At 43.0% G+C, this 27,764-nt stretch overlaps 2 protein-coding genes across 5 annotated transcripts in view; one reads left to right on the top strand and one right to left on the bottom strand.

The window, feature by feature from the left end:
- Positions 1–6,562: 6,562 nt before the first annotated feature.
- Positions 6,563–6,904, top strand: sertm1 (serine rich and transmembrane domain containing 1). The gene has a single exon (XM_076101474.1). It carries the CDS (start codon positions 6,563–6,565, stop codon positions 6,902–6,904), a length of 342 nt encoding a protein of 113 aa, XP_075957589.1.
- A 3,713-nt stretch (positions 6,905–10,617) lies between these two features.
- The window catches only part of nbeaa (neurobeachin a), an 81,180-nt gene continuing 64,033 nt past the window's right edge, over positions 10,618–27,764 (bottom strand). For 2 of the 4 annotated variants that reach the window (XM_076101652.1, XM_076101653.1), the window contains 27 exons: positions 27,373–27,499; positions 26,162–26,281; positions 24,984–25,117; positions 24,261–24,322; positions 22,754–22,818; positions 22,224–22,332; positions 21,935–22,101; positions 19,858–19,982; positions 19,607–19,756; positions 19,023–19,159; positions 18,760–18,877; positions 18,280–18,382; positions 18,040–18,155; positions 16,773–16,885; positions 16,379–16,519; positions 16,138–16,257; positions 15,263–15,415; positions 14,961–15,125; positions 14,683–14,772; positions 13,806–13,998; positions 13,037–13,108; positions 12,621–12,776; positions 12,101–12,271; positions 11,869–11,970; positions 11,460–11,656; positions 10,924–11,075; positions 10,618–10,708 (listed from right to left, as the gene is read on the bottom strand). In XM_076101652.1, coding sequence (XP_075957767.1) covers positions 10,618–10,708; positions 10,924–11,075; positions 11,460–11,656; positions 11,869–11,970; positions 12,101–12,271; positions 12,621–12,776; positions 13,037–13,108; positions 13,806–13,998; positions 14,683–14,772; positions 14,961–15,125; positions 15,263–15,415; positions 16,138–16,257; positions 16,379–16,519; positions 16,773–16,885; positions 18,040–18,155; positions 18,280–18,382; positions 18,760–18,877; positions 19,023–19,159; positions 19,607–19,756; positions 19,858–19,982; positions 21,935–22,101; positions 22,224–22,332; positions 22,754–22,818; positions 24,261–24,322; positions 24,984–25,117; positions 26,162–26,281; positions 27,373–27,499 — 3,449 coding nt within the window. Of the gene's footprint in view, positions 10,709–10,923; positions 11,076–11,459; positions 11,657–11,868; positions 11,971–12,100; positions 12,272–12,620; positions 12,777–13,036; positions 13,109–13,805; positions 13,999–14,682; positions 14,773–14,960; positions 15,126–15,262; positions 15,416–16,137; positions 16,258–16,378; positions 16,520–16,772; positions 16,886–18,039; positions 18,156–18,279; positions 18,383–18,759; positions 18,897–19,022; positions 19,160–19,464; positions 19,498–19,606; positions 19,757–19,857; positions 19,983–21,934; positions 22,102–22,223; positions 22,333–22,753; positions 22,819–24,260; positions 24,323–24,983; positions 25,118–26,161; positions 26,282–27,372; positions 27,500–27,764 lie in introns of all 4 variants that reach the window. The other 2 variants (XM_076101649.1, XM_076101651.1) reach the window with 2 other exon arrangements.

Here is a 27,764-nt window from a genome sequence, read left to right as displayed (position 1 = left end):
GGCACAAAAGAACATGGCTGAAATGCCATGACATTTTGCCACACATGGGTCTTGTCCATTATTCATGACGTGAGGAGCTAATACCAGAACTGAACAGACAACATACTGTGTTTATCTTGGGGGTTAAGGATTTAGTCGATATTTGCATATATGCTGCGTGCATGGACTGTAACACTTCCAGTAATGGCTAGGGCTATTTCCTGTAGCCGGAAGAGATGTCAAGGTTTTAAAAACAATAGAGAGTCCAAGGCTCTGCTCGGCCCTGGATGGGTGAGCTATTGTGAACGTAAACAAGCCTTGTGCAAAACTGATACATTTTATAAACAATTAAATTAAATCTCTGAAAACAAACAATAATTGCTATGTTTTATGATATTATTGTCATTAAAGCTATAGATCAAGAACACCTTTAGAGCATAAAACTGTAGAGCAAACGTTGTCATTTAATTAAACAAATGTCTGGCAGTCTTAAAACCCAATATGCACGTAAAAAAATACACACTGTACAAAACACTTCAAACAAATAGCCTACACCCGGGAAGATAAAACTGTGCAAAATACAGAAGAGCACAGGATCGTTACGTGGTCAGAACTCATCAGACAAGACCAATTGTACCAAATGTGCACTCACTAAACGCTGACAGTGAGGAAGGTTATAAGGAGATGATGAGAAAATGTGAGGAACAGATTGAGAAAGTGGAGCAGAGGAAGCTTCACGGCACAATGTCTCAGGAGGAGTTCTGCTGAACGTACTCCACCGGCAGAGGAGGAGACTGTTTGGGGAGTGACTTGGAGAGGCTGTGCAGCTCAGGAAGGAGATTGATCAGGACAAAAGGGAGCTTTGGGAGACTTTCTATAGATACAGACGGGTGGGGGGGGGGGGGGGGGGGGGGAACAAAACACATGCTCAAGTCAAGACCGAACAAGCAAAGGCGGAGCGGAGTGAGAAGAAAGCTGTGGAACACATGAAGAGAAATTTGCTCAAAGCAGCTCGGTTTGAAGAGTGTGCAGTAGAGATATCCAAGGCTATACAAAAAAAAAAAAAAAAAGCTCTTGATGTAGCCGAGAGGGTGATGCTGACAGAAAAAAAACTGAAATATATAAATCAGGAAAAAAGCGTCACTGCTGGCAGTGGAATGGAAGAGCATTTTTTGCTAGGAGCCGTTGATGGGCTCCAGGCTCAGGAGGAGGCTGAAAGGCAGAACAGTCTCAAAATGCCTGAACTCCACATGGCCCTGACTGGGAGTGAGGGGGACATACTTCTTCACTGTTGAGTTGTTAAAGGAGGACCGAGACGCAGGTCAAGTCAAAGAATGAGCGGCTCTTGTGTGACTTTTGAAGACAGACTATTGCTCCTTGCCTCTCAGAGGAGCAGCAGCTTCCATTATCCTGAACCAGCAGTCCAACAGAGAAAAGGCCATGTCGGCTCAGAGGGAAGGGTATGAAGATCAAACCTGAGTGCATTTCAGACTAAGCAAGGCTCCTTTCCTCAGTGAGAGGGAGAATGACAGCGAGAGGAGCATGTGGCGGCTGTGCATGGTGTCTGTTAAACTTTTAAAAACTGTGGTGAGATTAATTTACAGTGAAAAATAATGGCATAAACCGACTTTTTAAATTTGTATCTGACCTCAAGGGTTTTCCATACCAATTAAAGTTGCAACGCTTCCTTTTGCCTTATACTGGGTTTGCACATTTGGTGAATGTTCATGTTTAGAAGCGATCCTAAAGTAATGTGGTGTCACGCTGTATGTTTGTTTGAGCTGTTAAAGAAGACCCGAGGGCTTCAAGACCCTAAACAGAACATGAGGGTTAAGCAACAGCTGAAGTTAAGCCAGGCTTATGTTACAGAGACTCTAGTAGGATTAGAGCTCAGTGGGAGAGGGATAAAACACAAAATATAAAATCACAAAATATAACATCAAGTCCATCTTACATACTTTATTCTCTTGTCTCTGAAAAGAAATGTAGGGAGGCTTAGCTGACCAAAGAACTGACCAAAGTCACACTAGTCTTTGGGATGTGCAGAGAATCAGAGGATCAGCTGACTGTATCCAGCTGAATGAGTAGCAACCAAAGCGCTAACGGCCGACATGTAGGCATACCTCTAAAAGATGATGCCCTCGCACTCTGGATTGGTGCCACCACTTGAGGGCAGAACCATTACATTTGACTTCTCAACAGGTAGGCATGGCGCAGCACTACAGCAATCATGGATGCCATCCCGCCTACTAGCTGCAAAAACTTCTGGAAAACGCAGTTTGCGTCCCAACTGAAACTGAGCGAGTTTGGACTCTGGAAAAGGAGCATATTTCCGATGTCCAGCACGTCATCATCATCATCATCATGGTGAGCGGCCAGCCTCCATGTGGCCTGCCCAGCTACCAGCTGGGACTTCGACCAAAAGTTCTTCGCCGTCTGACTCAGACGGAGCCGGATCCCTGGCCTCAGAGGAGAGAGGATCATGCTGTAGCTTCTCCAATTATTAGTTATGAAAGCTTGACTTTCTATAACCGCGGTTAGAGCGAAATCGGTTCATCCCAACATCCCTGCTGCTAGCACATCAGAGGCTCTGGCTGCTGCCCCTGTACCCTCCACAAGCGCTTCTCATTTACCCTTCAGTTTTAGCTTAAGACTACCTTTTAGTTTTGTAAATATTGGCTATGGTGAGAAGTCTCACTTGATTAGGTTTCAACAAGTAAGTTCATCCAATGAAAAGAAATGTTATGGAGGTGATCCAAACAACCCATACACACAGCGATAAGATGGAGAGGCTTGACGGCACAATGACAGGAGCTTGCATCTGATCGTGATTCTGACAACCTCCCAGTTGCTAGCTGTCATTTTGCCAGATTTTGTGCCATCTGGCGAGCGATTGGAACCAGCTACGTTCGGTCTACGAGTGCGCTTCTCTAGCTGCCTTCTGCCCAAGTTGCCCAACTGTTATTTCTACCAGCTGACATGTGGCTGTGTTGCTCAGCAGTAAATACCAAATGCAGAAGATTGCCGACCATTTGGAGACAAGAATAAACTCAGCTCCAACACGTCTTCCTATCTCAACCGCATAAATAGCCAAGACGTTTTCAACATATCTATAATTTTTCTCGATAGTGATGCATCACTTTTCCAATTAATCCCTGGTGTTCTCTGTATTGCGCTTGTAGCTATTTCTAAGAAAAATAACGACCGGTGTCCATTTATTAACGTAGGTGTGTGTGTGTGTGTGTGTATGTCTGACCTCTTCAGCCTCAGTGGGACTGCATGGCTTGGCCTCTTAAAGTAGATTAGCTTGAAAAAGAACTCACCATACCCCGTTGCCTGGATACAAAAAGCATCATTAAGCCCAATTATCAGCCACTTCAGCCGACAATGAACGAGCTTCATCACAGATTTGAAAACAACATATGATTAACGACAGCCACCTATACAGAAAATGGTGGTGGAGTAGAAGAAATTAGAGTAGAGAGATGGAGGATGAGCGAGCGGGCGGGGGTCCAGTGTCATGTTCGTGGAAATGACTCATGATGGACAGATTTTCAGCTGAAATTACAAAATTTGTAAAATTTTAGGTTGAAATTGGAGTTAATTTGTGGGTCCTCCCCCCCCCCCCCCCCCACACACACACACTATCAGCAATTACAAAGAAACATATTGTTAATAATCCTGAAATAAAGATGGTCAAATAATTTTAGGAATATCAGGAAATTATTTCAGGAATATTTTACAATATGAATATTTTTTTTCTCCTTTTCTAATGGATTGAGAAAGAGTGACCTAATCAAGCCCCTCATGGTTTTCTGCACCTCTCCATCACAATTGCTGAACCTTATGTATATATCAATTTGTATTTTGAATGTGTTATCAAACAAACTAACTAATTAAATAAATTAAACTGATGATTGAGGATGGCAAGAAAATGATAAATCGCAGCAGAAGGAGGGAATGGGCAATGCATGTGCAGTGAATATCAATTGGTTTCTCATTGGGCTGGGAAGACCACTGGGAGTATTTGATAAAGAAAACAGAGTTGGGGCAAGAGAGCATGCAATCAGTCACAGAAAGAGAGCGGCCGGACTCTTCCTCCCTCATTATGCTGTGGATCTCCCTGAAGGTACAGCGGGCCGTAAATTAAAGAGAGCTCCTGTCAACTGTATCATCCAGAGAGACACAAACGGAGAGAATAAAAGCGAGTAAATGAGTTCAGAAGGAAGGAGTTTGGCCACAGAGTGGCTTGCTTTAAGCTTCAAAAGCGACACTGCTCAATTGGAGATTAAGAAAAGTTGTGTACCAACAAGTGTTACAGGCTCAAAATGAACTGCTGGCAAAGCCTATTACTGACAATAGAAAAGTCATATCTTCATCTAGCATTGACACGCATCAGCCCTGCTGTTGACTATGAATGGGGCTAGAATATATTCAAGTCTTGCAATAAAGGTCTCACAATACTTCACTGTACAGGGTTAGTACTGTAGTGTCTACACTGCATCCACCATCAACAACATGTTCTCTACCAAAGAACAAAAACTACATTAAAACATACAATAAACATAGTTTCACACCTGCATGCTCCACACAATTCTCAACTGTTTTATGGGTAAAAGATACGTTAATGTGGACCAACCCTCGTGTTATTGTCTGATGTTATTCTATAGTTTATTAATGTGATCTACAAATAGTTTTTCATGTATTCAGAGTGTGTTGAATTTAGGAACTATTTAAGCTATTTGGCTGCAGTTAGCATTGCTAATCGCTGATGCTTCCAACACATACACGTATCCCAGCCTTGCAGGTAAACTCCACTTTGCAGTGTTATTTTCGACCCGAAGAAATGCTTATAGTGTTCACAAACGTTTATACTGTATTTTGCCACAGTAACAGTGCGGTTGTAGCTCACTTACCTGTGCAAAACGTACAGTTTGTATGCCAAAAGTCTGCAATGCAGGCATTCACTCAACAGGAGTGCGGTAAACTATCGCTTTATTGTGAAGGACCAGGCTGTGGCTTTATTGTGAAGGACCAGGCTGTGCTGCGACTCTGAGCTATGGACGCCCTCTGCTCAACTTTATACATAACAATAAAAGTAACAAATGTCCACATTGAAATAGGGGGGCTTCTACAAGCATTCCCTATTTTCTAAACTAGCTTCCCCGTGGAAACAATGGTCTATTAACTCTGCCACACATGCAGCCACCGCCTCTCAAAGGCTCACGGTAACGTTATATAGTTCAGGCGACTCTCGTGAATACAATGTGGCGAGGGACACATGTCGTATGGCGAAATGCATAAGCATGAAACGGAGGGGAGAGAGGAGAGAGGGGAGAAACGAGCACACACACACACACACACACACGCACACACACACACAACTCTGAGGTAAAGAGCGCCCCTGCTTTCATTCTGGTCACGGTCAATCATTCCTCCCTTTGAAGAGTCTTTCTCCGATCAAATCAAGACACAATGCTGGGCTAACCCAAATACAAAATAGCCTCCCTTTGCTCCCTGTCTCTCACCGACACAAAGACGTTTCTACTCTACAAAGCGCAATCACATCCGCCAGTCAGTTGTGCGCCTCGCAGTGATTTGCGGTGGAACATTATTAGCAGCATTAATATGCAGTGGAGGAGGGTATAGGCTCTCAGCTGTCCTTGTGAAAGCTGATTATGAGGAGTTTAATTTCATCAGATAAGAATGCCCTTTCCATATACGCGGCTGCGGGCCCCAAGCCTGTGACAGACCTTTGATGAGGCAAGCCCTCCCCCTGCTGTTGCTCTTTATTATAGCCCGCTCAGTGCAGCAACACACACACACACACACACCAGCGTTCATACTGTAGGAGTTTTGCATATGTTTTGTGATTAGCCAGAAAATCATCCTTATACACACATGTTCACATTGCATCAACTTTTAGTGAGCAAGCAACAATTCTGCAAACCACACTTCAACAAATCACATTGTGTTTATGGGTATAGTCTTTGTTTTTATGGGTGTTTCATACATATTTCATACATCATAACACAATACATTTGTATTGCACCTTTTTGCTTGTTTCTGCAAATACATGCACATTTCTTTCCAAGTTGCAGTTTAGCCCTAAAAACAAGTGTTTTTAGTTATTTATTTAGCAACTTATCGGCAGATGATAAGGTTATCCATCTAGAGCAATGTAATATATATATATATATGTATATACATGGGGCTCCAAGAGGGCAAAATAAATGATTTTAATTTGCAACTATTGTTTGATAGAGATTTGTTTTGCATCTGGAGGCATCTGAAGTGAATTGTTGGCCGTGGATCAGAATTGTAGACGTGCTCTCTGTCTTCCTCCTAATCTCAGCCGAAGCTGAGGATGCGGGTGAAAGCTCTTTTGTCAGCAAGCATCTGCCGTGCTGAAGTGTCCTGGAGGGAGAAAATAAATCCGCGGCAGCTTCAGCAGACAAAAGAGAATTTCTTATAAAGGCCATATATGAATTATAAATGTTGAAGTATCTTTCCGTTGTTTCACAATAAATCTCACTCATCTCTCTTTCGCCCTCATGCAAATCCATGCAGGACATCAGCCAGGATGTCAGGGATGGACGTCTCGTCGGTGGACCATAATGAGACTGGAATCTCTCCATTGGGCGATGGGACCTTCCTCCGCTTCTCCCCAACCTCTGCTTCCACTTCCGCGGCCGCCTCGTCACCAGGACGTCAGGGCAACATTTATGTTTACGTGTGGCTCTTCCTCGGCCTGCTGGTGTTCCTGCTGACGCTGCTCATCATCTCCCTCCACAGGCTGAAGAACATCATCTCCTCCTCTTCATCCGTCCCTGACTGCAGCAGCGAGGGAGGGAGCTCCTTCACCAACATGGAGATCTGTAGCATCTCGTCTCATAGGTCCACCATCTCCTCCCTGTCCACCTGAGGGAGACACATGGGCATACTGTATTATGTCCATGTGCAACTCCTTGTGCATGTATTCATACACACAAAGCAGATGGAGGCCCAGCACCTACTCACTGTGACATATCAACACAAACAACACTTTGTCAGGTGACAGCACGGCATTACACTCAACGCGTGCATCTTCTAATCCCGATGGTCCAGTGAGTCAGGTGTGTCCATTTCAATCAGCACAGGGTAAATAAAGCTCACATGGGATGAAGAGGTCTTGAGTGAGACTGACCGAACCTTTCTGAGCCTTAATTCAACCACGAAGACAAACCGCTTTCTCTCAGCAGAAAAAAATGCTTAATGAGGAACTATTATCTTTCCTCTTCATTTTTGTAAAATACATTTCTTGCACTGTACTTGTCATATTTACAGTGGAACAATAATGTTGCTTTCAGGTTTGCACAGCATGTCTCATAATGTCTGTAGACTACATTGCAAAATCAGAATTACATAAGTGGTACATTACTTTGTACAGAAATGCATGATTGTGTCTCAGTTGTTCAGTCAGGCTTTGGGATGCTGTAACTCCTTTTTCTTTTTTTTTTACCCTAATAAAAGATGAGATACCTTAAAAACTGTACTCATGCCAAGTTGTTTTTAAAAGTCTCCTGGGGAAAGGACGATGCAGGAAACATCGTGCTGTGGATGTAAAGGTGAGAAAGAAATGAGTTTTGTGTCTCAGACGGGCAGTCGGCCTCGGACTTCAGCTACAGATCAGGTTAAAAGTGCCATAACAAGATGAAACTCTGGGCCTGTCAGACAGGTCTTCCAGCGTAACGGATTACCCTCTCTTGACTGTCGGCTCATATGGCGTCTGATCGCAGTCTCCATAGTGACTGAAGCGTGAGCGCTTTGTGCAGCTGTCGAGACTCGTTTGTATTCCAAGCTGAAGCTACAGTAATGGTCGTATCTCAGCAGGTGTTTTGTTTTAACACTGTGAGATGTAGTTTCTTTGACGCGGCAATAAAAATACACCACACACAAATTATTAGAAATCATCTTTGTCACAACTTTTCCACAACATTCAATAACAACTGAAGGCTCAGAGAGCTAAGAGGCCACAAACAATTGGGTCAGGTCTGTTAATGTTTAGCTGTTGTTGAATCTGTATGCACACCGGTATATAGGTAATGATCTCTAGAACCTGTTTGGTTCAATGTAGAAAAAGATTCAAAGTTTGAAATTGTCTGTTTTTAAGTTAACCAGGAAGTAAAATCATTGTAATAGTCGTGATGATAAAGAATAACTGTGCAGATTGAACCACCTGATTTAGGTGTTTTGTCATATTGGAGCTCTTATTTTCAGTTCTAGTCCTGCAAACACAGAGACATAAAGAAGATTAAAACATTTTCCAACTTGGGTGACCTTTGTCTGTATACTTATTTGGATACTTGCCCGTTCCTTGCATGAGTTACTGTACTGTATACCTTGTGAGTGCAAATCTGACTTTTGCCCATGGGTTCAATGAATGCCACCAATGATTTCCTTCTATCTTATACATTGCACTTATTCTCTGCTTGTAGGGAATGTTTTCCTACTTTTGTCTCTCCTTGATTACCGAGTCTGCTGAATGAGATGCTTTTAAAATCCCGCTTTGAGTTTCTCAAGGGAACTTCAGTTAAGTTTCATGGATTTGATTCAAGCAAAGAGAGACAATGCAGAACCAGAGCCGGAAGAGGTGGAAGAGGCATGCAGCTAGTGCTGGAAATGGAACTTCATTAAACTAACATTTCTAAATCTGTAGGAAGTGGTGCAGAATATGACCCCCAGAGACAGACAAAGAAATGAAAAAAACAGCAAGGCAGGTAGTTCAACAATGTAGTAAATTGCGTTTGGATTGCAATATTTGAACTCAAGAGTCTCTTGAAATCATTTGATTCCTTTCCTTCCTGTGTCTCATGACTGGTGAGTGCTACAATAACTCATCCTTGATGTCTCGCTCTCTGTGCAGCGCTACTCTCTTGACGCAGAAACAGAAACCTTTCAGTGAAACAAAACATGTGACCAATGAAAAGTCCAAGTCATCAAATTCTTTGCATATTTTATTTTTCTTATCATGATTTTTTTTTTTTCAACTCACACATGTCGTATTTTACATCTTTGCAATAAAACATGAATACAATAGTTTTTAGGGTTTCATAGATCCAAAAATATTTAACCTTTTTTTGGATACGTAAGTTGAACCTGTCGATAGAGTATGTGCATGTGCGCATTTGATCAAGATGGCTTCACACATACAGTCCGTCTCACATTTCATCCCCTCTCCTCCTCCCTTCCCGCCTCTATCAGCTACAGAATCATGATATTGCTTACAACGGTGAGGTTGTAAAACCTAATAATCACACATGAGCTCAACGCTTTAAATACAAACATCAATGCACAAATAATCCCGAAGGGGAAATGGACCTAAACAAAATGGCAGCCGACCAGAAAGAACCAAGCTAATAAATAATGACGTGTGATTGGTGCAAAGTGCAAATACAAAACAAACTTTTACATTGATTTGATTCTCTTCTTTTAAATAATCAACAAATGTGGGTAAGTGAAGGTTTCCTTTGCGCTTTCAGTCATATTCAGCTGATTAAGTCTCCCACCAAGCTTGAACCAAGACTATATGTACATATTTGACAAAACAATCACCAAATATACAAAGGAAATCCCGTCAGTCTTGTGTTTGTCATTCTCGGTGGCACTGGCACAAGACCTCTTTATCATCACCATCTCTGGCAAAACAATCACCGTCCTTGACACTGCCGTTATTATCATCAGTCTCGTCAACATTATAATAATTATTACACAATATTTTACATACAGCAAGTCATTAATAAATTAAAGGTGATAAGCGCAGTTTGTGTAGTGAAAGAACACGTGTCGACTCTGAAGGAAGCAGAGCCTTATTTACATAAGAATCAGATTTAACCCCGCTGCGGGTCAAAGAAACGTTTTTTTAATTCACATTATAAAATGAAATCAAGTAAGATCAAATCAAATAAGATCAAATCAAATAAGATACAATCAAATAAAATTATAACCCCAGGCAATTTTTCAAGGGTGAATTTTAAGATCAAGCCAATAGCACCGTTTCTTTCTTTTTAAAGCAGTGGGTGGGGCGGGATCATTTCTGACCATTTCTAATCAGTTTAGACACGTTGAAGGAGTCTTAATTTATAGTCCACCCAATAATTCCCAGACTAAACTCAACCCTCAAACGAAAAGCAAAAAACAATATTGATAAAGAAGAAATAAAAAGAGTATGAAGGAAAACAAAACTCAGTTCTTTGTCTGTGAAGCATTAAGCGTACCAGGAACAGTAACTCCACCGGTCCTGTGAGAGGTACGGGTATGATCGACCTCTACCAGGTCTGCTTGACTTGCTCTTTTTCCCCATTCTGCGGTCTATTTTATTTGCAGGTTTTGGTGTGTATCTTCGGGCTATTATGTGTCTGTGGCTACCCACGCGTGTACGTACACATATGCACAGAGGATGTTATTTCCACCAGCGCTGCCGCATCCTCAAATCAAGTAAACTTCAACAAGGGAATGGAGCCTAAGGTCCGGTACTTGTTATTCCTTCCTCTCGGTACCTTTAGTCTCCCCACGTTGCAGATACACAGCAGAATGCTTCACCTCCTCTCCCTCTTGTTCTTCTCTCCTCTCTCCATCCTCTTCCTCACGCTGTCCACCTCAGTACCTGTTCTGGTGTTCGTAGTGCCAGCGGTTGAAGTCTATGTTGAACGCCACAATGCTGCCAGACGCCATGCCAGTGATTAGAGTCCTGAGGGCAGAGCACACAGAACGTCACACCTGCAAACCAAACTATACACATAAAATACTTGTTTTTTATTGTACATTTCCCTGGGCCTGGGACATCATCTGAGATTTGGGTTAAATAACAGCGCCATTGTTGCCTACAACAGTACTCTTTTCAAAAAAAGGTCACACTGTCTGCTTCTTCTCCTCTCTGTCCGAGTGGCACCCTGTCTGTTTTACCTCTGGTCATGGGAGAGGTCCATGGCACGGATGCCTGCGTCACAGCCTGGATAGATGTAAAGCTGTTTGAAGTCGCATGCCTGCCACACTTCCACAACTCCATTATCACCTCCTGTCACCAAGTTCTGTCCGTCGCTGCTCAACAGGATCGCCTGGAGGCGAAAAAAAAAAAGAGAGAGCAGTCAATGGAGGCTCAAGGGCTCCGGTGTGTTGTACAAATGTATATTGCATTGTTTATGAGTAAATATGGGTATAATTTAAGTATGTGGCGGCTGTGGCTCAGTAGGTCGTCCACCAATCAATCGGAAGATCGGCGGTCGATCCATGGCCTCGACACTCTGCATGTTGAAGTGCCCTTGGGCAAGATGCTAAACCTCAAACCCCGAGGCTGGCACATTGTATGAATGCCTGCATGTGAACGGGTTAATATTGATGTAGCGTAAAGCTCTTTGAGTGGTCGGAAGAGTCCAGTTACCATTTATTCATGCATGAATATACCACAAAGAATATTACAGTATTAACTCCGACAGCCTTACCCGTGTGGAATCGTTGACCTCCATTTGTGCCAGCAGTTTTCCATTTATGCTGAAGTTGCAGAAGCGGCCTCTCTCATAGTAGATGATGCAGTGGCCCTCGCTGGATACTGAGATGAGGCGAGGCCGCTGACACAGCTCTGGCCCCTCAAGGGCCCTAAGCAGGTCCCCTGTGATGGTGTGGACCAGGCACGGGCCCTCTGAGGAACGAGACCGAAGCAAGATAGAGAAGAATATTTTATTTTAGTTGCACATGTTAGGTTTTGGTGAAGTTAGCCCAAATGTTCTGAGGTCAGTTATCAATCTATTTGTTTTGAAATATCAGCTCAAATTCTGAAAACTTTGTGAAAAACATAAAATGCTAAATTGTAATTCCTCTTAGGCACAGACATACGTATGAAGACACACAAACCTTTAGCCCCACTGATGACCAATCCTAGCTCTGCACAGACAGACACACACACCACCTCGTGGTCGTGTCCTGTCAGTACTGCCCTGGGAGCGGGATAGTCACCTGGAAGAAACAACTAAGTTAGAGTCACCATAAACCTCTGGGAGCTGTTGTTTTGTTTTCTGAACTCATTTCTGAACTAGGAACTGAGGCAAACATTCACACATGTTGTTTCCACCATGTCACCACTCACTGTTGTTAGGGTTGTCCCCAATAATGTGGTGTCGTCCACTCCAGTACCACAGAAGAAGAGTGGCATCCCTGGAGCCTGACACGATGTAGCAGTCTCCGCCGATGTAGGACTCTGATCTGGCCAGACACGTCACGACATCCCAGTGGCCAAAAACTATCTGGGTCAGTTTTCCTGTGGAGAGAAAGGAGGAAGATGCCGAAGTTAAACAAGCAGGTTAGTGACCAGGGTGTCACTAATATCTCTGGGCCGATAAATACAGAAATGTACTGTATACCGAGCAGCGTAAAAAAAAAAGAGCGTTCTAAATATCTCCTAGATTAATAAATCCAAACACAAATCTAAATAAAATTGCAAATGCATGACTCTTCATGATCCACTTTCAAACTAGGACCTCTGACAGAATCACAAATCACAGCGTTACTTTTAGCAGGTACAGGTACTTTTAGCTCTTTAAGGAGCTAAAAGTACATTTTTACTGTACTCAATGCTCAACGTGTCTCATTAATGATAGAAAACTTACCAGTTTCAGTGGAGTAAACACGGAAGCTCTTGTCCCAGAAGCCGCAGACCAGGATGTAGCGGTTGTCGGCAGTAACCACAAAACAGTGCGTGTTGATTTGGATGCTCTGGTCCACAAGGTCAGTGATCTGACGCTTGTTCACCCCTGAGTTGTTTGCTACATGGGAGCACAAAGATGTCAGTAGGTTAATAAGGGCATACGAAGGCAATATGGTTCACAAGCTACAAGCTAACTCCCAACCTTTCCTGATATTTCACCACTCACAGTTAGTTTTGCAGCCTGCGTCTCTGCAATATATGCATATAAATGCCCACTGTATCATGAGATGTATTGATTCAAGTCCCATTACTTGTGTCCTTAATGTTACCATAATGTAAAACAAATTAAATCTGCTGTGGAGATGTTTGTGCACTGACCTATAAGAGGGTCCATCTCAATGGGTAGATGATGAGCCTGCTCTAGGGAGTATCCTGGAGCTCCACGGAGGCCTGAAGGATATAAGGGTCAAACATTACAGAGAGTCACACATGCACACATCATAAAACGGAGGAGGATAAATACTCAACTGCAACCTCTCACATAATCCCCTGGTCGAGGGCTCTCTGATGAAAGCACTGATGCAGGCTTATGTAAAAAAAACAACTAAGAGCCTTAATAACAAAAGTCACTTGAGCTGCCTTATGACTCTCTATAATTACATTACCACAGTTCATTAAACCTACTCCACTGTGCTAATGAGGTTATTAAAGGTTAAATGAGGATTTGATTAACTAATATTTCCATGTCAACATGTGGGTAAAATAAGATTAAACACTAATATAATACAATAATAATAATAAATTGTCTCTATAACTACCACTGAAATGAACTAACATCTCACTACAGGCTCCCACGGTCTTCATCTCATAGCTATTGACACTATTTTAATTATGTGATTGATATGAATATATTTCTGATTACTCCTTTAATTATTCATTCTATAAAATGTCACAAAAATGTGAAAAAATTCTCATTACAATTTCTCAGAGCCTAAAAGTGATGTCGTTAAATTGCATTGGTCATGGAAGCAGCATGTGTTTGGTATTTTTCCTTGATAAATATGCTTTGTTCTCCATAATGGTGCAACTTGTAAACTTGCAGAACTGAGGATCCATTTCCAGATGATTATCTCTGTCATGCACTCACCGACTGTGTTGTGCCAGCGGTTGACGGCAAACAGCCGGCTACATGTGACGGTGACAGCTGCTGGTATGCTGAGGTGGGGGAGCGTGTTGGCTGCGACGTGAGTGACGGGGGAGTTAGAGGGGAACTTGAGCACCATGATGACGTCCTGCTGCATCTGATCCTTAAACATCAGTGGGCTCTGGGGAAGGAAACACTGGTGAGACAGACAGAGAAAGAGAGAGGGACAGAGAGGAAGAGGAGGGCAGAGCGGGGAGGGAAGGTTCGGGGGAGAGAGGAGGAGGGCAATGGAGACGGAGGTAGAGGGAGAGACAGAACAGATGGGACGGACGGAGGGAAGGAAGGGAGAAGGTAGATTAGTGGGAGCACAGGGTCAGAGCAGGTACACACACTGAGGGGGGCTCTAGGCCTAGAGGAGAGGAGGTGGAGGCACTGGTTGGCTCGGGGGTTCAGAGGACTGACAGGTTTGGGTTGACATGGATGGCTTTGATCTGAAGACACTGAGGCCTTGTTCTGCTGAGGGTAGCAGGGAGGACAGAGAGGCTAAAAGCAGGGCAGAACTTGCTTTAAGAAAAGCATAATTACATACACTTGTATGTAATAAAACCTCTAAATTGGTACATAGGGATAAGATGTGCTGTGAATATGAAAAATAAACCTCAACCTGCCTCTACAAATGAGAGAGATTGTGGAAAAACTCTCTTCCTGTTCCCAAAGTGAACATTTTCTCAATAACAACCTCTCAATGGAATAACATTGACTTCGGGAACATGCAACAAATAGGTCTGTATATTTCTGTTGTGTTTTTCAGCAGGTCTGCAGCTGAGCTCGAATATGTGAGTTTATTTTTTTTAAAGCATATACGTCAAGGTATTCTCACCAGGTGCATAGCGGAGGAGCGAGGTGGGTGTGGCTCGATCAGCAGCTGGGAGGGGATCTGACCACATGCCTGAATCTGGCACTCAACCACCTACAGTCGGAGAAGCAGAGACGGGGTTAACAGAGGAGAGGAAGAGGAATCATCTGGAAACTATTCATCTCAGAGCTTTACATTTTTCATCGATCGGATGCGACGACATGAGAAGACAGCACTCTCTATCGCGGAGAATCAAGGGAGATTTCTGCATGCATTGTCGATGTGTTGTCATAGACACCAACCTCACGTTGCGCAGCATCTGCATTGTCTAGGTTGATTGCTCCCTCATAGGACAAGAAGTTGAACACGTTGAGAGATCGTACTGCTTCTGGCCCTCGTTGCTTGTAGCCAAATATTAGATCGATCCACTGGTGAAGCTGGCACGACACAAACTCGCTCTCCAACGCCTGGTTGAAGTAACAGGTGTAGAGAGAGGAAGACAGAGGGTCAAGAATATGTTCAGTGTGTCTCGAGGAGACATAAACAGAAGGATCAAACTTTTCTTTTAGCTTTTTCATATTCTAGAAGAGGCTTTGTCTCTCACCATCCGGTTAATGCGGACAAAGTCTTCAGGTTTCTTGGCCCAGGCGGGAAGCTCCACGTCACACGCAGAAACTCCATCATCACGCACCCCGAGCTCGTACTCATTGCTGTTAACGAACATCTCAGGCAAGTAGTAGAACTCTGGGATCAGCTCCTGATGGACGCGACAGAAACACATTTTAATTTACAACAAAAGTATTACCGTATTTTCCGCACTATAAAGCGCACCGGATTATAAGGCGCACCTTCAATGAATGGCCTATGTTAGAACTGTTTTTATATATAGGGCGCACCGGATTATAAGGCGCATAGAATAGAATAGCGTCGTAAGCGTGTCTCTTGAAAGGTGCCATTTTGGGGTCTTTATACACACAAGTGGTGTTGGACTAGGAGTAAGCACAGTACCGGTGTTTACCGCGGTGCGGCTTTGTAGTTTACCAGTCGTACTGAAACATTTTGACAGAGCGCCGTGTACAACCAGTATGGATCAACCAATTAACCAATTGATCCATATATAAGGCGCTCCGGATTACAAGGCGCACTGTCGTTTTTTGAGAAAATGAAAGGCTTTTAAGTGCGCCTTATAGTGCGGAAAATACGGTACTATGCTGAAGTAAGTCGATTTTACAACACTCAATTTCTGACCCTTTAGGATGAGATCCAGGGCATTAGACAATATGTGAATGTCTTCACTCCTCATACATTTAGATCTCTTCAAATTAAAACTAGGTTTTTACCTACTTAGCTGAAAGAAACTACTTCCGGTGCTTCCTGTTATTGTGTTTTCAGTTGTTTGTCTCTATGCTTAAGTGTTTTGCACTAATCTTAACTTGTCGCTTCAGTAGGACGTTCCTTCAACCCATCAGGAATAGTTACCTTGACATCAGCCGTGTCCCTCTGGCAGTTCCTCCACGAGCAGCCGATGCCAGAGAAGGCTCTTTCCGGATTGTCGAACTTGTTATCGTTAGCGTTGAGGAAAAACGTTGTAAAGGGCTCCTGCAGACGCACACATAGACAAATCCATTTAATACAGAAGCCTTGGGTCTCTGCCGTGTGCTCAAGCGGCTCTCTGAAGGTTAAAGTCTGTATAAGTGTGTGAAGTTCAGCCGGTGCTTACTATTCTGAGCATCCACATCAGGGTTGAATGAGCAGTGGAGTACAGGGTTGTATAGTGGTGAGGAGGCGTGCTGTCGTCGTCCCACGTCTCGTAGCGTTCTGCATAAAACGCTGCTCGCTTGGGATTCAGGGCACCGATTGGCTGGAGGAAACCAGAGAGAAATAATTGGTTTGATGACACAAGAAAATCATACATTGGTTTCAGAAAGCATGTCATATATTATTCTTTAAAACAGTCAACACATATCTGTAGGACGAGGGGAGGCAAGGAGGAATCCATGGTGTTATTACGTGGCTTCGATTTGACTTTTACCCTCTGTTTGGGTTTACAGCATCTTCTTTGTAGCATACGTGAAATTCATTGGAAAAAGTGCTGTATGTCAGAGGGCTCTAACCTTGGAGAGGTCTCTGAAGTTGCCAGGTAGAGTGAGGTCGAGCTCCTCTGAATCAAAGTTGGTCAAGACCCAGGGGAAGATGGGGTACTGGTTCAAATCATTATAAGTCCTCCCTGCAGAGACAAAAGATGGATGGAAGAAGGAACAAAAAAAAAAACATTATTCCATTATAGCCGTGTCACAAGATGGTCCCATATGACAACATGCGTTAGTATTGTTCTGTGCATTACTACATTAGTTTGGGTTTTACACTGACACATTTTGGTGTGATCCACCAGTCTGAGCTGAAAGACTTTCTGGTGAACCTGCATGATTACATCTGATTTCATGCGTAATCCGACCCGGTGGCAACGATGACAAACATTAAGAATAACTATATATAAATAGCCAATTCTCACTCTTATGGTCTTGTTTTCTAATGCAGGTGATATAAAGTCATCAGTATTAAATTGATAAACACATTTGAGTTTCATAACAGGTTAAAAGTTCCTCTCAGTAACATTAATGCATGCTCCAATATGCGTACTGTAAACTGCAACATAAAAACTTTTTGCTATCAATTTTCCGGCTTCAAAACCTCCACGCCTCACAAACAAGGCTGAAACGTTTAATTAATGAGTCTAACTTCTTGATGCGAGCAAAGATTAAGTGCTAGACTGGTGTTACAATTACACGGACCAAGGTTTTATGTTAGTGTGATAAAAGACATTCCCAACAGGGAGAGGCGTAAAAGCACAGGCTGTTGACAAACTGCTACATGTCAAGCATATGTTTAGGCATTTAAACACATTATCAGTGGTTGCCATTCATCTACAGCAGATGTGTATTTGAAGCTCCTTCTGTGCTTCTATTACATACATACACAGGTGACTGTTGTTATGCAAACTGCAGCTACAAAAAGGTTTATCTTATTCAAATCCTCCAGGTTCTTTATCTGGTCTCTTCAATGAAGTATTTTTATACATTGGCTTATCTATTCATGCACATGGAGAGAAATGTCTGGCTGTGCAGTTATTTTTGAACAACAGAGAACAACAAGAACCGTCAGAGCAACCAGATGAGGTTACATTAGTAAAATCAGCACAGGAAATGTCAACATCACAACGGTGGAAAGAGAGACAATGAAGGAAACAGGAAGCATTCTCTCAAATGATTATATGGTTTGGTCTGAGAACAAAGATGGCTATATTAGACTAACTGTTCATATATTATTTAGAGGCTAAGATCCACAATAACGCCCTGAAATGTGATTGAAGGTGGACTTTACCTGCAATCGTGTTGAGGAACATGAGGTACTCAAAGTTGGAGATTTCTCTCCTCTGCCAGCGCTGCGTCATGTTGGATGACTTGAAGAGCTGACGAGGGGTGGCCAAGGAAATCCGCCTGGGACACACACACACACACACACACACACACACACACACACACACACATTGAAGTTCCTTTCTATCACACCGGGAATAAATACACCATAGTGGAGGACCAGCTGATTATACCCTGCACTTACCTGGCCTGTGGCAGGCCGTAACTCGTTCCTACACCAACCCGTGGGAGACTGTAGACCACCCGTTTGACTGTGCCCTGGTCAGGGAAGTTAAACATCACAGACGCTGGAGAGAGGAGGAGACAAGGTATAGTCAATAGATATAATCACTCACCATGACAACTACTGTTGAACTGGTACCAAACAACGTATACAATACTTCAAAGTGGTGACATTAGTATGGGTGGCTGCAATGCAATATAAGACGAGAGCCCAGGCAGTGTTAGTGCTCTTCATCTGCACTATAGCAGACAGAAGGACAGAATCACTGTAATAATACTTAGGATAGCAGTGATGCTATTCTAATGTTCTTCATTATATGTTTTACGCAATATTTATTGCTATGAGACACATTTCAAACACCAATTGAATATCTATTTCTAAAAACGTTTTACCATTTTTCTAGACATTTTATTAATGCCAATAAGAAAACTGCAGACTTACTTCTGTTGGCCATGAAGACCTCGAGTCCGGTATTCTGCAGCAGGTAGCGTCTGGAGAACACGGCTCGGATCTCACTGAACATCCATTTACCATGCAGACCCTCTGAGTAGGCCAGTACCTGTTGAGGTTCGACATCCATTGAAAAAGACATTTTAACATAAAGACATACCTACAAATGAATCCCAAATTAATTGGATCAATGAGTGAAAAGCAGAAAGTAAAAAAACTTTTTTTCTGTAATACAGGACGACAGCTTGACTTACTTTAGCGTCAGTCGTCTTGAATGTAGGATCCTCTTCATCCACCTCAAAGTAGATCTCAGTAGTAGTGATGGACAGAGTGCCTCGAGCCACCACCACTGGAGCCACCAACTGAGCTGGAGTACTCAGAACCACTGGGCCTGGGGAGACATATGTATTACTACTGCAGGCTCACGGTACACAACAGCAATCATCACACACAACAATTAATAAGCACACGTTCTGTAGAAGAGTAATTTCATGTTAGTTGAGTTGATTATTTATTTGCTTCTTCTACTTTACGTACTATTGTAAACAAACCACCAGGTGGGTCAGAAGTCAGAGAGGAAGCACTGGATTAAATAAAGTGTTTGCATCAGTTTTTAGTAAATTATGATTTATATTTCTTGAGTCAGATAAATCAGCTGGATGGTTAGTGCAGCTGCAGAACTTTCAAATGACTTGCCTTTGGAGGTAAAAAGTCTTGGACGGAAACGTACTAAAAACAAGAGTCATAGACAGTTTACTGTTCATTTGTACTGTAGCATGGTGACTGTGTGTGTGTGTGTGTGTGTGTGTGTGTGTGTCTTTATGCGAGTGCATCTTACCAGCAAGGTTATCGATCTCTTTTTCCTGCAGCAGGCTGACAGCGTCATCGTCTCCCTCCAGCATTAACTCCGCCTCTGGGTTCTGCGTGACCACTGATTGGCTGCGGAAAGTTTTCTTCGACTTAAGCCCCTCCTCGTCTTCTTCTGAACCTGTTTTGAGTGTGTTTGTAATTGTGCATGTAAGGATTGAGTGTATGCAAAAAGCAGATCATGCCAAGTACACTATGTTTACATTCGTACACATTACTGACCGTATTCCTCCAGAGCTTTGAGTGACACATCGGCGTGAGTGGATCCAGAGGCATTTCGCACAAATCTCCGTCTCCTCCTCAGGTCGTCCTCCCAGTAGTCTAGACGCCAGAAGTCATGTAATTGGCTGAAGACATGAAAGAAAAGGAACACAGACGAGTAATTTCATTAGTGGGGGGGGCAAACAAGGTGTGCATTTTGGGACTTTTCCCTCAAGGACAATAAAGTTTGAGTTGAAGCTGAAGTTACATTTGAAATCGAGTACAGTGAAAAAAGATTCCTCTTTATTGGGTTAAAGTGTGGTAATTGAACTCTGCAAACACAAATAAATGGCTTAAAGTAAAAAAAAAAAAAAATCGAAATCGCCCCTTTTGTAGTTTGTGTCGCAATGGTAAAGGTAGGGTAATGCATTAGCTGACAAGGAAACTATTAAAGAAGGAAGGGTCATTGCGTCATCGTGACAGCATTATAATGTTGCATTAATACCATTCTTTGGTGCCAGTTCTATTAAAGTGAATGGGGCGAGCATGGCCTGTCCCAGTGCAACCCACCATATCCGTGTTGTTTCACCTCTGACTGAAAAAGAACACAACACATTATGTGATGTTTTTTTAATCTAAATGTTGTTTTCCTCGTTATTGGATCCAAACAGATCACGGCTCTGTCCTGCAGCTACATAGAGCTCAACTCAAGATATTACAAGATCATGTTACATGACCAATCTATTATCGCTGACCAGACTGCAAATATAACCTGACAAATTCATTAATGGCTCTGATTACAACTGTCTGGACTTAATGACAGGGTCCGTCAGAGGAAGGTAAACATTCTTAATTAGCACTCGATCGTATGCTAATGCCTTAAATTTCATGCAAGTCATCTATATGATTAACTAGCACACACATAGGTCATGACAGCAATTACGCTGGAGAGGCTGTAACATTCACCAACACCGCAGCGGCCCCGTCCGTTTCTTTTACACCTTCACAATGATCATTTCTTACCAATGTTAACTGTTTTATTTCCAAATGAATGCAGATATTGTTGGCGAACGTTAGCTAAACCCAGATTTATGCATATAAAATTTGGCGATTGGCGCCACCTCCTTACAATAAAATGAAATATTATTGAGAGCTGACTAACGCCAGGAAGTAAACTTGGACCAAAGCTGTTCTCGTAGCAACACAATGGCAATAAAAAGATCTATAGAGCCACGGTGATTTATGAAGAAAACAGATGAAAAGCCAGGTTTAGACAAGCAAGTGTGGTTGAAATTCTCAATTAGAATTATATGCGAATGTACACAAAAGTTAAAAATATAATCGAGGCCAGAGCACTTCAGATGCAATTAAACTTTCTTTTTTTCATCCGAGTGCAAAAGGTGTTTATCAACAGCATACACGTTGTGCCAAACAATTTACTCAATCAACAGTGACGTGAAGAAGCCAGGCTTCAGATGCCGCATGTCACATGCTCTCAAATTAAATCACATGTCCTTCCCAAATCTGGTGACAGATCTGGATAACAAGCAATGATTGATTCACTGTGTGTCTGTGAGTGCACCAAATAAGGAGATCAGTCCTACACAGCTACTAGGCAGCAACGGTGTTAGGATTCAGCTGTCTGTGTGTGCTGAAGTCGATGTGCGATAAATTATGTTAAATAAGACCTGATTGCTTCATGAAGCCTGCTTTACACGGAACATGTCTTGTTTTATAAAAGTCTATATTGCAGCGCTGATCATACCCACGATGGGGAAACTTTTTCAGAAATAAGATTGTCTCAGTCTGTGATGTGAAGCTGATGCTACTCTACTGGGTTCATGAATTTATGGTGTAAATGATCCTACTTTTACACAAATACAGGAATAATTTACAGTGGTGATGTGTTATAGTGATGGACGGTGCTCACTTAACAATCCCGACACATACTGATGACACTGTCTCATTATATGCAAGAAGTGCTCCATGTGCACTCAGCCGGTGTAGCGTCTGCTGTCAAATGACATCCCGAGGAACAACAATCTAAAAATGTCCCAGAGCATAATTTGACATGAAGTTCCACGCATCTCCTCCTCACCTCTGTGACATTGTCCCCCACGCTCCGTGCTTATTGGTCAGGATGTTGAGGATCTTCTGTTTCAGCTGGTTTGCGGTTACATGATCTCTGTGCTTGGCGGCGCTGATGAGGTGATCGCACATTCTCTCCTCCTCTCTCCGGTCCGCAGCGTACTGGGCACAGTTAGACTGCAGGAGAGTGGGAGGTAAAAATCCGTGACAACAATGAGCGTTACACGTTAAGACACTTCATGTGACTGTTTACCTGCAGGCACATATCATCATATGTATCACATGCATCATGTCGGTACCTCAAATTCGGCATGTTTGTGTACATCCTCTGCCCTCTGTCTGTTCAGGATGAACTCAGCCTCATTGGCAACACGCACAATATGATCCTTCATGGCGTGGCACAGAAGTCTGGTGAGGGATTGAAGAGAGCGACAAACATGACAGGCAATAGAAACACATCCATTTACATAAAAAATCGAATTCTCAACGACGGGGAATGTAAGCAAGTTTCCATCAATGTGGCAACCTTTTCTAAATGACACCAATAAGACCTGTCCATCTGCTGCTGAAGCTGATGTATGTATGGGTAAACAGATGTTTTTAAATGTAGCTTCCTTTTTTTTGGATGAATATTAATCTTTTTTGAGTTGTGCAACACAGTTTTGAGTAAAACAGGCCCTGTGATTATACCTGGACAAATTAAAATGTACACTTATATGCACTGTAATGATTTGACTTCCTACTAAACTCACATGTCTCTATCAGACCCATCACCTGTAGTTGCTAAGCGCTGATAACAGTGTTGTTGTTAATGTGTAAATCACTTTACCTTCCCTCGTTGATGAGCTCAATGAAGGCCAGTCCAGCGTTCTTTTGAATGGAGTTTTGCCACTCCTAAGTGTAGAGGATGCATCAGAATTAATATGGTTGGGGGTATGGGTGTGTCATATGGAACTGAGACACTTCCTCACAAAAATTCTGTGAATTCAATATTGCCACAAAGCAATCCTGCTTATCATTTTGCAACATTGTCCACAATGGACGAATGAAAACTGTGCATGGTTACCAGAGCTATGTGGGTACACACGATGTAGTAAAATCCCTTTGTCAACGGTTTCACAATATATTTATAAGAGCAAATATATATTCCCATCATATACCAACATTATTGTAAAGGTACATTAGCACAAAACTGCAAAGAATAAGGAAGAAGAAACATCTTAAGAGCTTTCTAATGCACCCGTCCGCCTAAGAGGACGTGTTTAATGTGTCTGTGCATATTAGAGGGGAGACTTCTGAGCAGGATGAGAGTGTTGCTGAAAGCCTCAAAATATCAGAGCTCCATTAGCTCCACTAGCTCTCAAGGACATGTGGGACCATCTCAGGTTACACCCGCCCCATCCAGAGGATCGATATCTGGGCTAGGGTTCGCTCTCCTGGGCATCTAATGGAAGACAAGGCCGGAGCCAGGGGTAATACTATACATGCTGACGAGCAGCCGGGCAGGAGAGTGGAGGGGAGGAGAAAGGAGAGGGAGTGGTGAGAGGACGGGGCAGTGTGGAGAGTGGTAGAAGATGAAAGCAGTTTCCACCGAAATTGGACCAGTAAAGCAGCGATGGTATGGTAGATGATGAAGCAGTAAGAGAGTATAAAGTGGAGACCACAGTAGTCGAGTTGAAGAGAAAAAGGAAAGGACCGAGGGGCTCCTCTGAGGAGAAGAGCTCTTAGAGGCAGCCAACGAAACAGACTACAGTTGGGAGACCGACTTCATAATGTAAAAGAAAAAGAAGACTGGTCAGCTGCGCCATCAGGGGAAAGCTTTGTAGTGGTAAGTACATCTCTGTTGTCACCTTCTCTTTAAAGTGTTATTTCGGAAAATAAAGGAACTGGCTTTGAATGGAAGTTAGATAAACGACCCCAAAAACATTAATTAAGCTGTGATGCTTATGTGATTTAGTTTAGTTAAAATCGAGTCAGAAAAGGTTATGTGCATGTGATTGACATGGAAGAGTATTTTTGTGGCCTTGCTATTGGTGAGGGGAAACTATGGTGTGATGATAGCATAAACAGAAAGTCAATATTATATTACATCTGCAATGCGCTCATTACATAGTCAACACTGCCTCGCAGGGCACGTCCATAACTCAACAGCTTCCCGTGTGCAGCCGACTCAGCCATTATCATGGGTCCAAAAACACAGAGAGACTTTCAGAATGGGTTAAAAACGAGATAAATGAAGGATGACTTTGTCAGGCTCAGGCTTAGGAGCAAAGTGGATCATATGTGTGAGGACGGTAAACAGAGAGATCAGGGAGGAGAGGTGAAGGGTTACCAACCTGAGAACAGAGCAGCATCACGAGCTCCACCACAGACGTGCTAGACTTCATGCACACCAGACCTGCAGTACAGAGACATACAGCACAGTCAGGAGCCTCTCTTCCTTTTTCTCTGACACACACACACACACACACACACCGCCGCGAGACACAAAAATATCATCAAAGAATACACTGTAGTGTCAGTGGTTTCTGCTTTTGTATACAGTAATCGTAGTCAGGTTTATAAAAAAAAGCATGCCACAGAGAAGACAGGAACAAACAGTAGAGAGAAAGATGAGAAAGGAGAGAGTGGGGGAGGGAGGAGAGGGAGCAGGAGGAGAGGAGAGGGAGAGATCAACATTGAGACAGTGGATCACAAAAACAGGACACCAGGAAGCAGGTGGGCAGAGGGAGGAAGCATCACATTTAGTACAATCTGTAATACCAGGAGTATTAATACGATTAAATAATCTGATTATGAGCGTCATTGCCTAGCTAGCTGTTTTGAAAATAGTAGTAATTACTGACTTCATACCTGCTTGACGGATGAGTGAAGCAGCCAGCTCAAAGACACTCACCCACTCATTCACTCACTCTCAGCTAATCACACAGCAACACGTCACTCTCGTCCGCTCACTTTCTCTCAAGTCTTTGTCATACACAAGGATCGCGGTGAGGGACAGTGAATGGGAAGACTCCACAGAGAGACGCCAGTTAGAAAAAAGGAGCCGTGTACAGCACCTGTACCTTCTATGAGCAGTTCCTGCCCATGGCTACCCAGCAGCGTCCTGGACAGGAAGGGAGCAAAATCCACAAAAATCTCCCTCAGCAGGGGCGCCACTTTCTCCAGAGCGCGCTCGAGCTTGGTGGTGATACTGTGGCGGAAATAAGTCAGAGAAAGATGAAGGGAATAGGAGTGAAGATAAGACAAAGCAACATACAGAAGAGCATGTGAGGAAAAACTCAGGGGATATACAGTAGGTGAGGAAGGGAGCGAGATAGAAATGAGTAGAGATAGGTGAGAAAACGGGAGGAGGGAAAGCACAGGACAAATTACACAGGAGAGGAGACGGGAGAAGGCAAGCTGAGAAGTAGAAAAATGTCTGAAATGAACACAGAAGGCACTTCAAATGTACAGAATTAAAGCGTATGTCATGATGGTTTGGTATGGAAGCACTATGCCTGGGTTAGTATAAGTAAGGAAAGGTTGATGGTTATATAGTTTTCAGGCTAATCGTTAATCAACAACATTGTTGGATGGGCGAAGCTGGAAGCGCAGTGAAAGCTAAAACGTCTAAAAAAGTGTCCTTACTTTAAAACTGCACTAGAAAAATATTGTATGAATTCTGTCTTGACTTGCTACACATCTGCATGTAAGTGCCTTTGTTTGTGCACAAGTGTAGAGCACGTGCAGAGTAAAATACTTCTCTGATCTACGTTCAGTTAACAAATGGAGAAAGCAAGGCAAGAAGAGTATACAGCCAAGCAGACTAAAATATGGAGCCGTAGAAGCATGTGACTTCTGAAACAGACCTGGGTCACTGGGTTACAAATTCTTATTTTTGCTTCAAGCATGCTCAGAGTAGCAGATGGGTGACATTTGCAAAAAAGTACAACGAAGGTTAAAACAGGACTGCTATAATTTTGCAACAAGTGCTGCTACAAGTTATTTGCAAAGACCGTTTGACTCAGGTCTGATCTTGAGTTTGGGAGTTCGTGTGAGGAGACAGCCATGCCAGAAGTAAAAAAAAATATGATGTGATGCTAACTGTTGAAGCTGTAAGCAAAGATTGTCTGTCCTTCCTCCCATGGCATTCTGGGAACATTTAGTAGTGGATTGGGCGTAGCAGAGGGTGTGTGGTGGAGGTGGGGCATGGGGGGAGGGGTGGGGCATGGGGGGAGGACGGGTATCTCCTTGCCTAAAACACTGTCCTGCATCTCGGGGAGCTGCCTGGAAGCCTGCCAGAGAGCTAAAAGACTTGAGCTCAGGGGGCGTCTGACCGCTGCGCAGCGCACACTGCGCCACCTCACAATAGGCACTGCAATACAAACCACACACATACAGACACACACACTGATTAAAGAACACACACGCACGCACGCACCCTCTCACATGCGTGTGCACGTCACTAACTGCACATGTCATTACAAACTGTCTGACGTGTCTAAGGAGAGAGAGCACATTGACAGAAATGTTACAGTACAAGCTGCTTCAAAGGAATTATGAATGATTTCTTATTGTAATGCTATTTCCTAAGTATTAACATATGGCAGATCAACTTATACTTTATTAGCGAGTGTCAGATGTCTATACAGGGTATGGAAACACAACTAAAACACAGGTTTATGTTTATGACAATCTCATTTACATGTTTTCAAAAAAAGTAATCCAGCGGGACGGCTGATATTTTCACACTCTACAGTATATTCTTATTGTGACATTAAAGCACAGTGTCATGTCAGGGATGAAGAGCACCGTAGTGTAGACTGAGTGACATGTGTGGGTGGTATGCGTGCAGAAAATATGAATGTGAGAGTTAGCACAGAGTAGTTTTACTATCTTTCAGAAGAATATTATTATTATTCGTCGATATCAGCTTTAAAGAGCAATATTGGAACCAGTCCAATATCCTTTTCATGGCTGAGAGCTCAATGGGGAACTGCCATTTGTGTGATTTTTGATTTCCAGTAATTGCCAGTACAACTGTCAAATTTGCAATTAAAGTTTTGTCTTTTGGTTTAAAACGTGGTTAATTAGTCTAACATGTCAGCATCTCCATTGTACCTGACATTCTCATATACAAGTGATTGTGATTAATTGAGGTATTGTTACCGTGGCCTCAAAAAGCATGTGGGTGCACCCCAGTTGTCCCCAATCTAACCCTGCTGTATAATGTCAGTGATGACTGTGAGAGTGAGCTGCTTGTGAGAATACTTTGGGAATGATGAAGACCTAAGTGTGAAGTGAAAGAGGGACAGGAATGATGTGGGAAAACGACAGGCACTCAAGAAAACAGACAAATCAACGTAAAAACCAAAAAAGCCAAAGGGAGGAAAAAAAAAAAGAAGAGCGGCAGGAAAGTGAATGGTTGAAGCGATAAAGAGCTTTGTGATGTGTTAGAGCTCTGACCTCATATTCTCCATTGAGTCTTCTGGCATGGGTGCCACCGTCTGCACCGCTGGCAGATTCTTACTAGTCGCACCGTTTACAAACGACGAAGAGGAGGAGGAGGAAGAGGAGGCAGAGTCTGTGGCACCTAGACAGGACAGAGAGAAGGGAGGGTGATGACAAATAAGACAAGCATTATTGTAGCATGAATCAAGCGTGACCAAGATTATCGCGCAGGATAACAATAAACTAAATGTATGAATGTCCCGGTCAGTTGCGGCCAAATTCAATTTGGACGTGCTGCTGCTGCTGCTGCTTGTCCTCCGGTAATGGCCCCTGTTTGTGAAAATAGCTTTGTGATCAATATACAGAATCCACTCCGGGGAACAAATCCCTTCCTTCTCCATTATGCA

This window comes from Anarhichas minor, unplaced genomic scaffold, assembly GCF_050575085.1.
Source record: "Anarhichas minor isolate MPS153535 unplaced genomic scaffold, ASM5057508v1 ptg000027l, whole genome shotgun sequence".
Taxonomy (NCBI): Eukaryota; Metazoa; Chordata; class Actinopteri; order Perciformes; family Anarhichadidae; genus Anarhichas; species Anarhichas minor.
The sequence above is the reverse complement of the archived record's forward strand: the minus strand, read 5'-3'. Positions and strand labels throughout refer to the sequence as shown.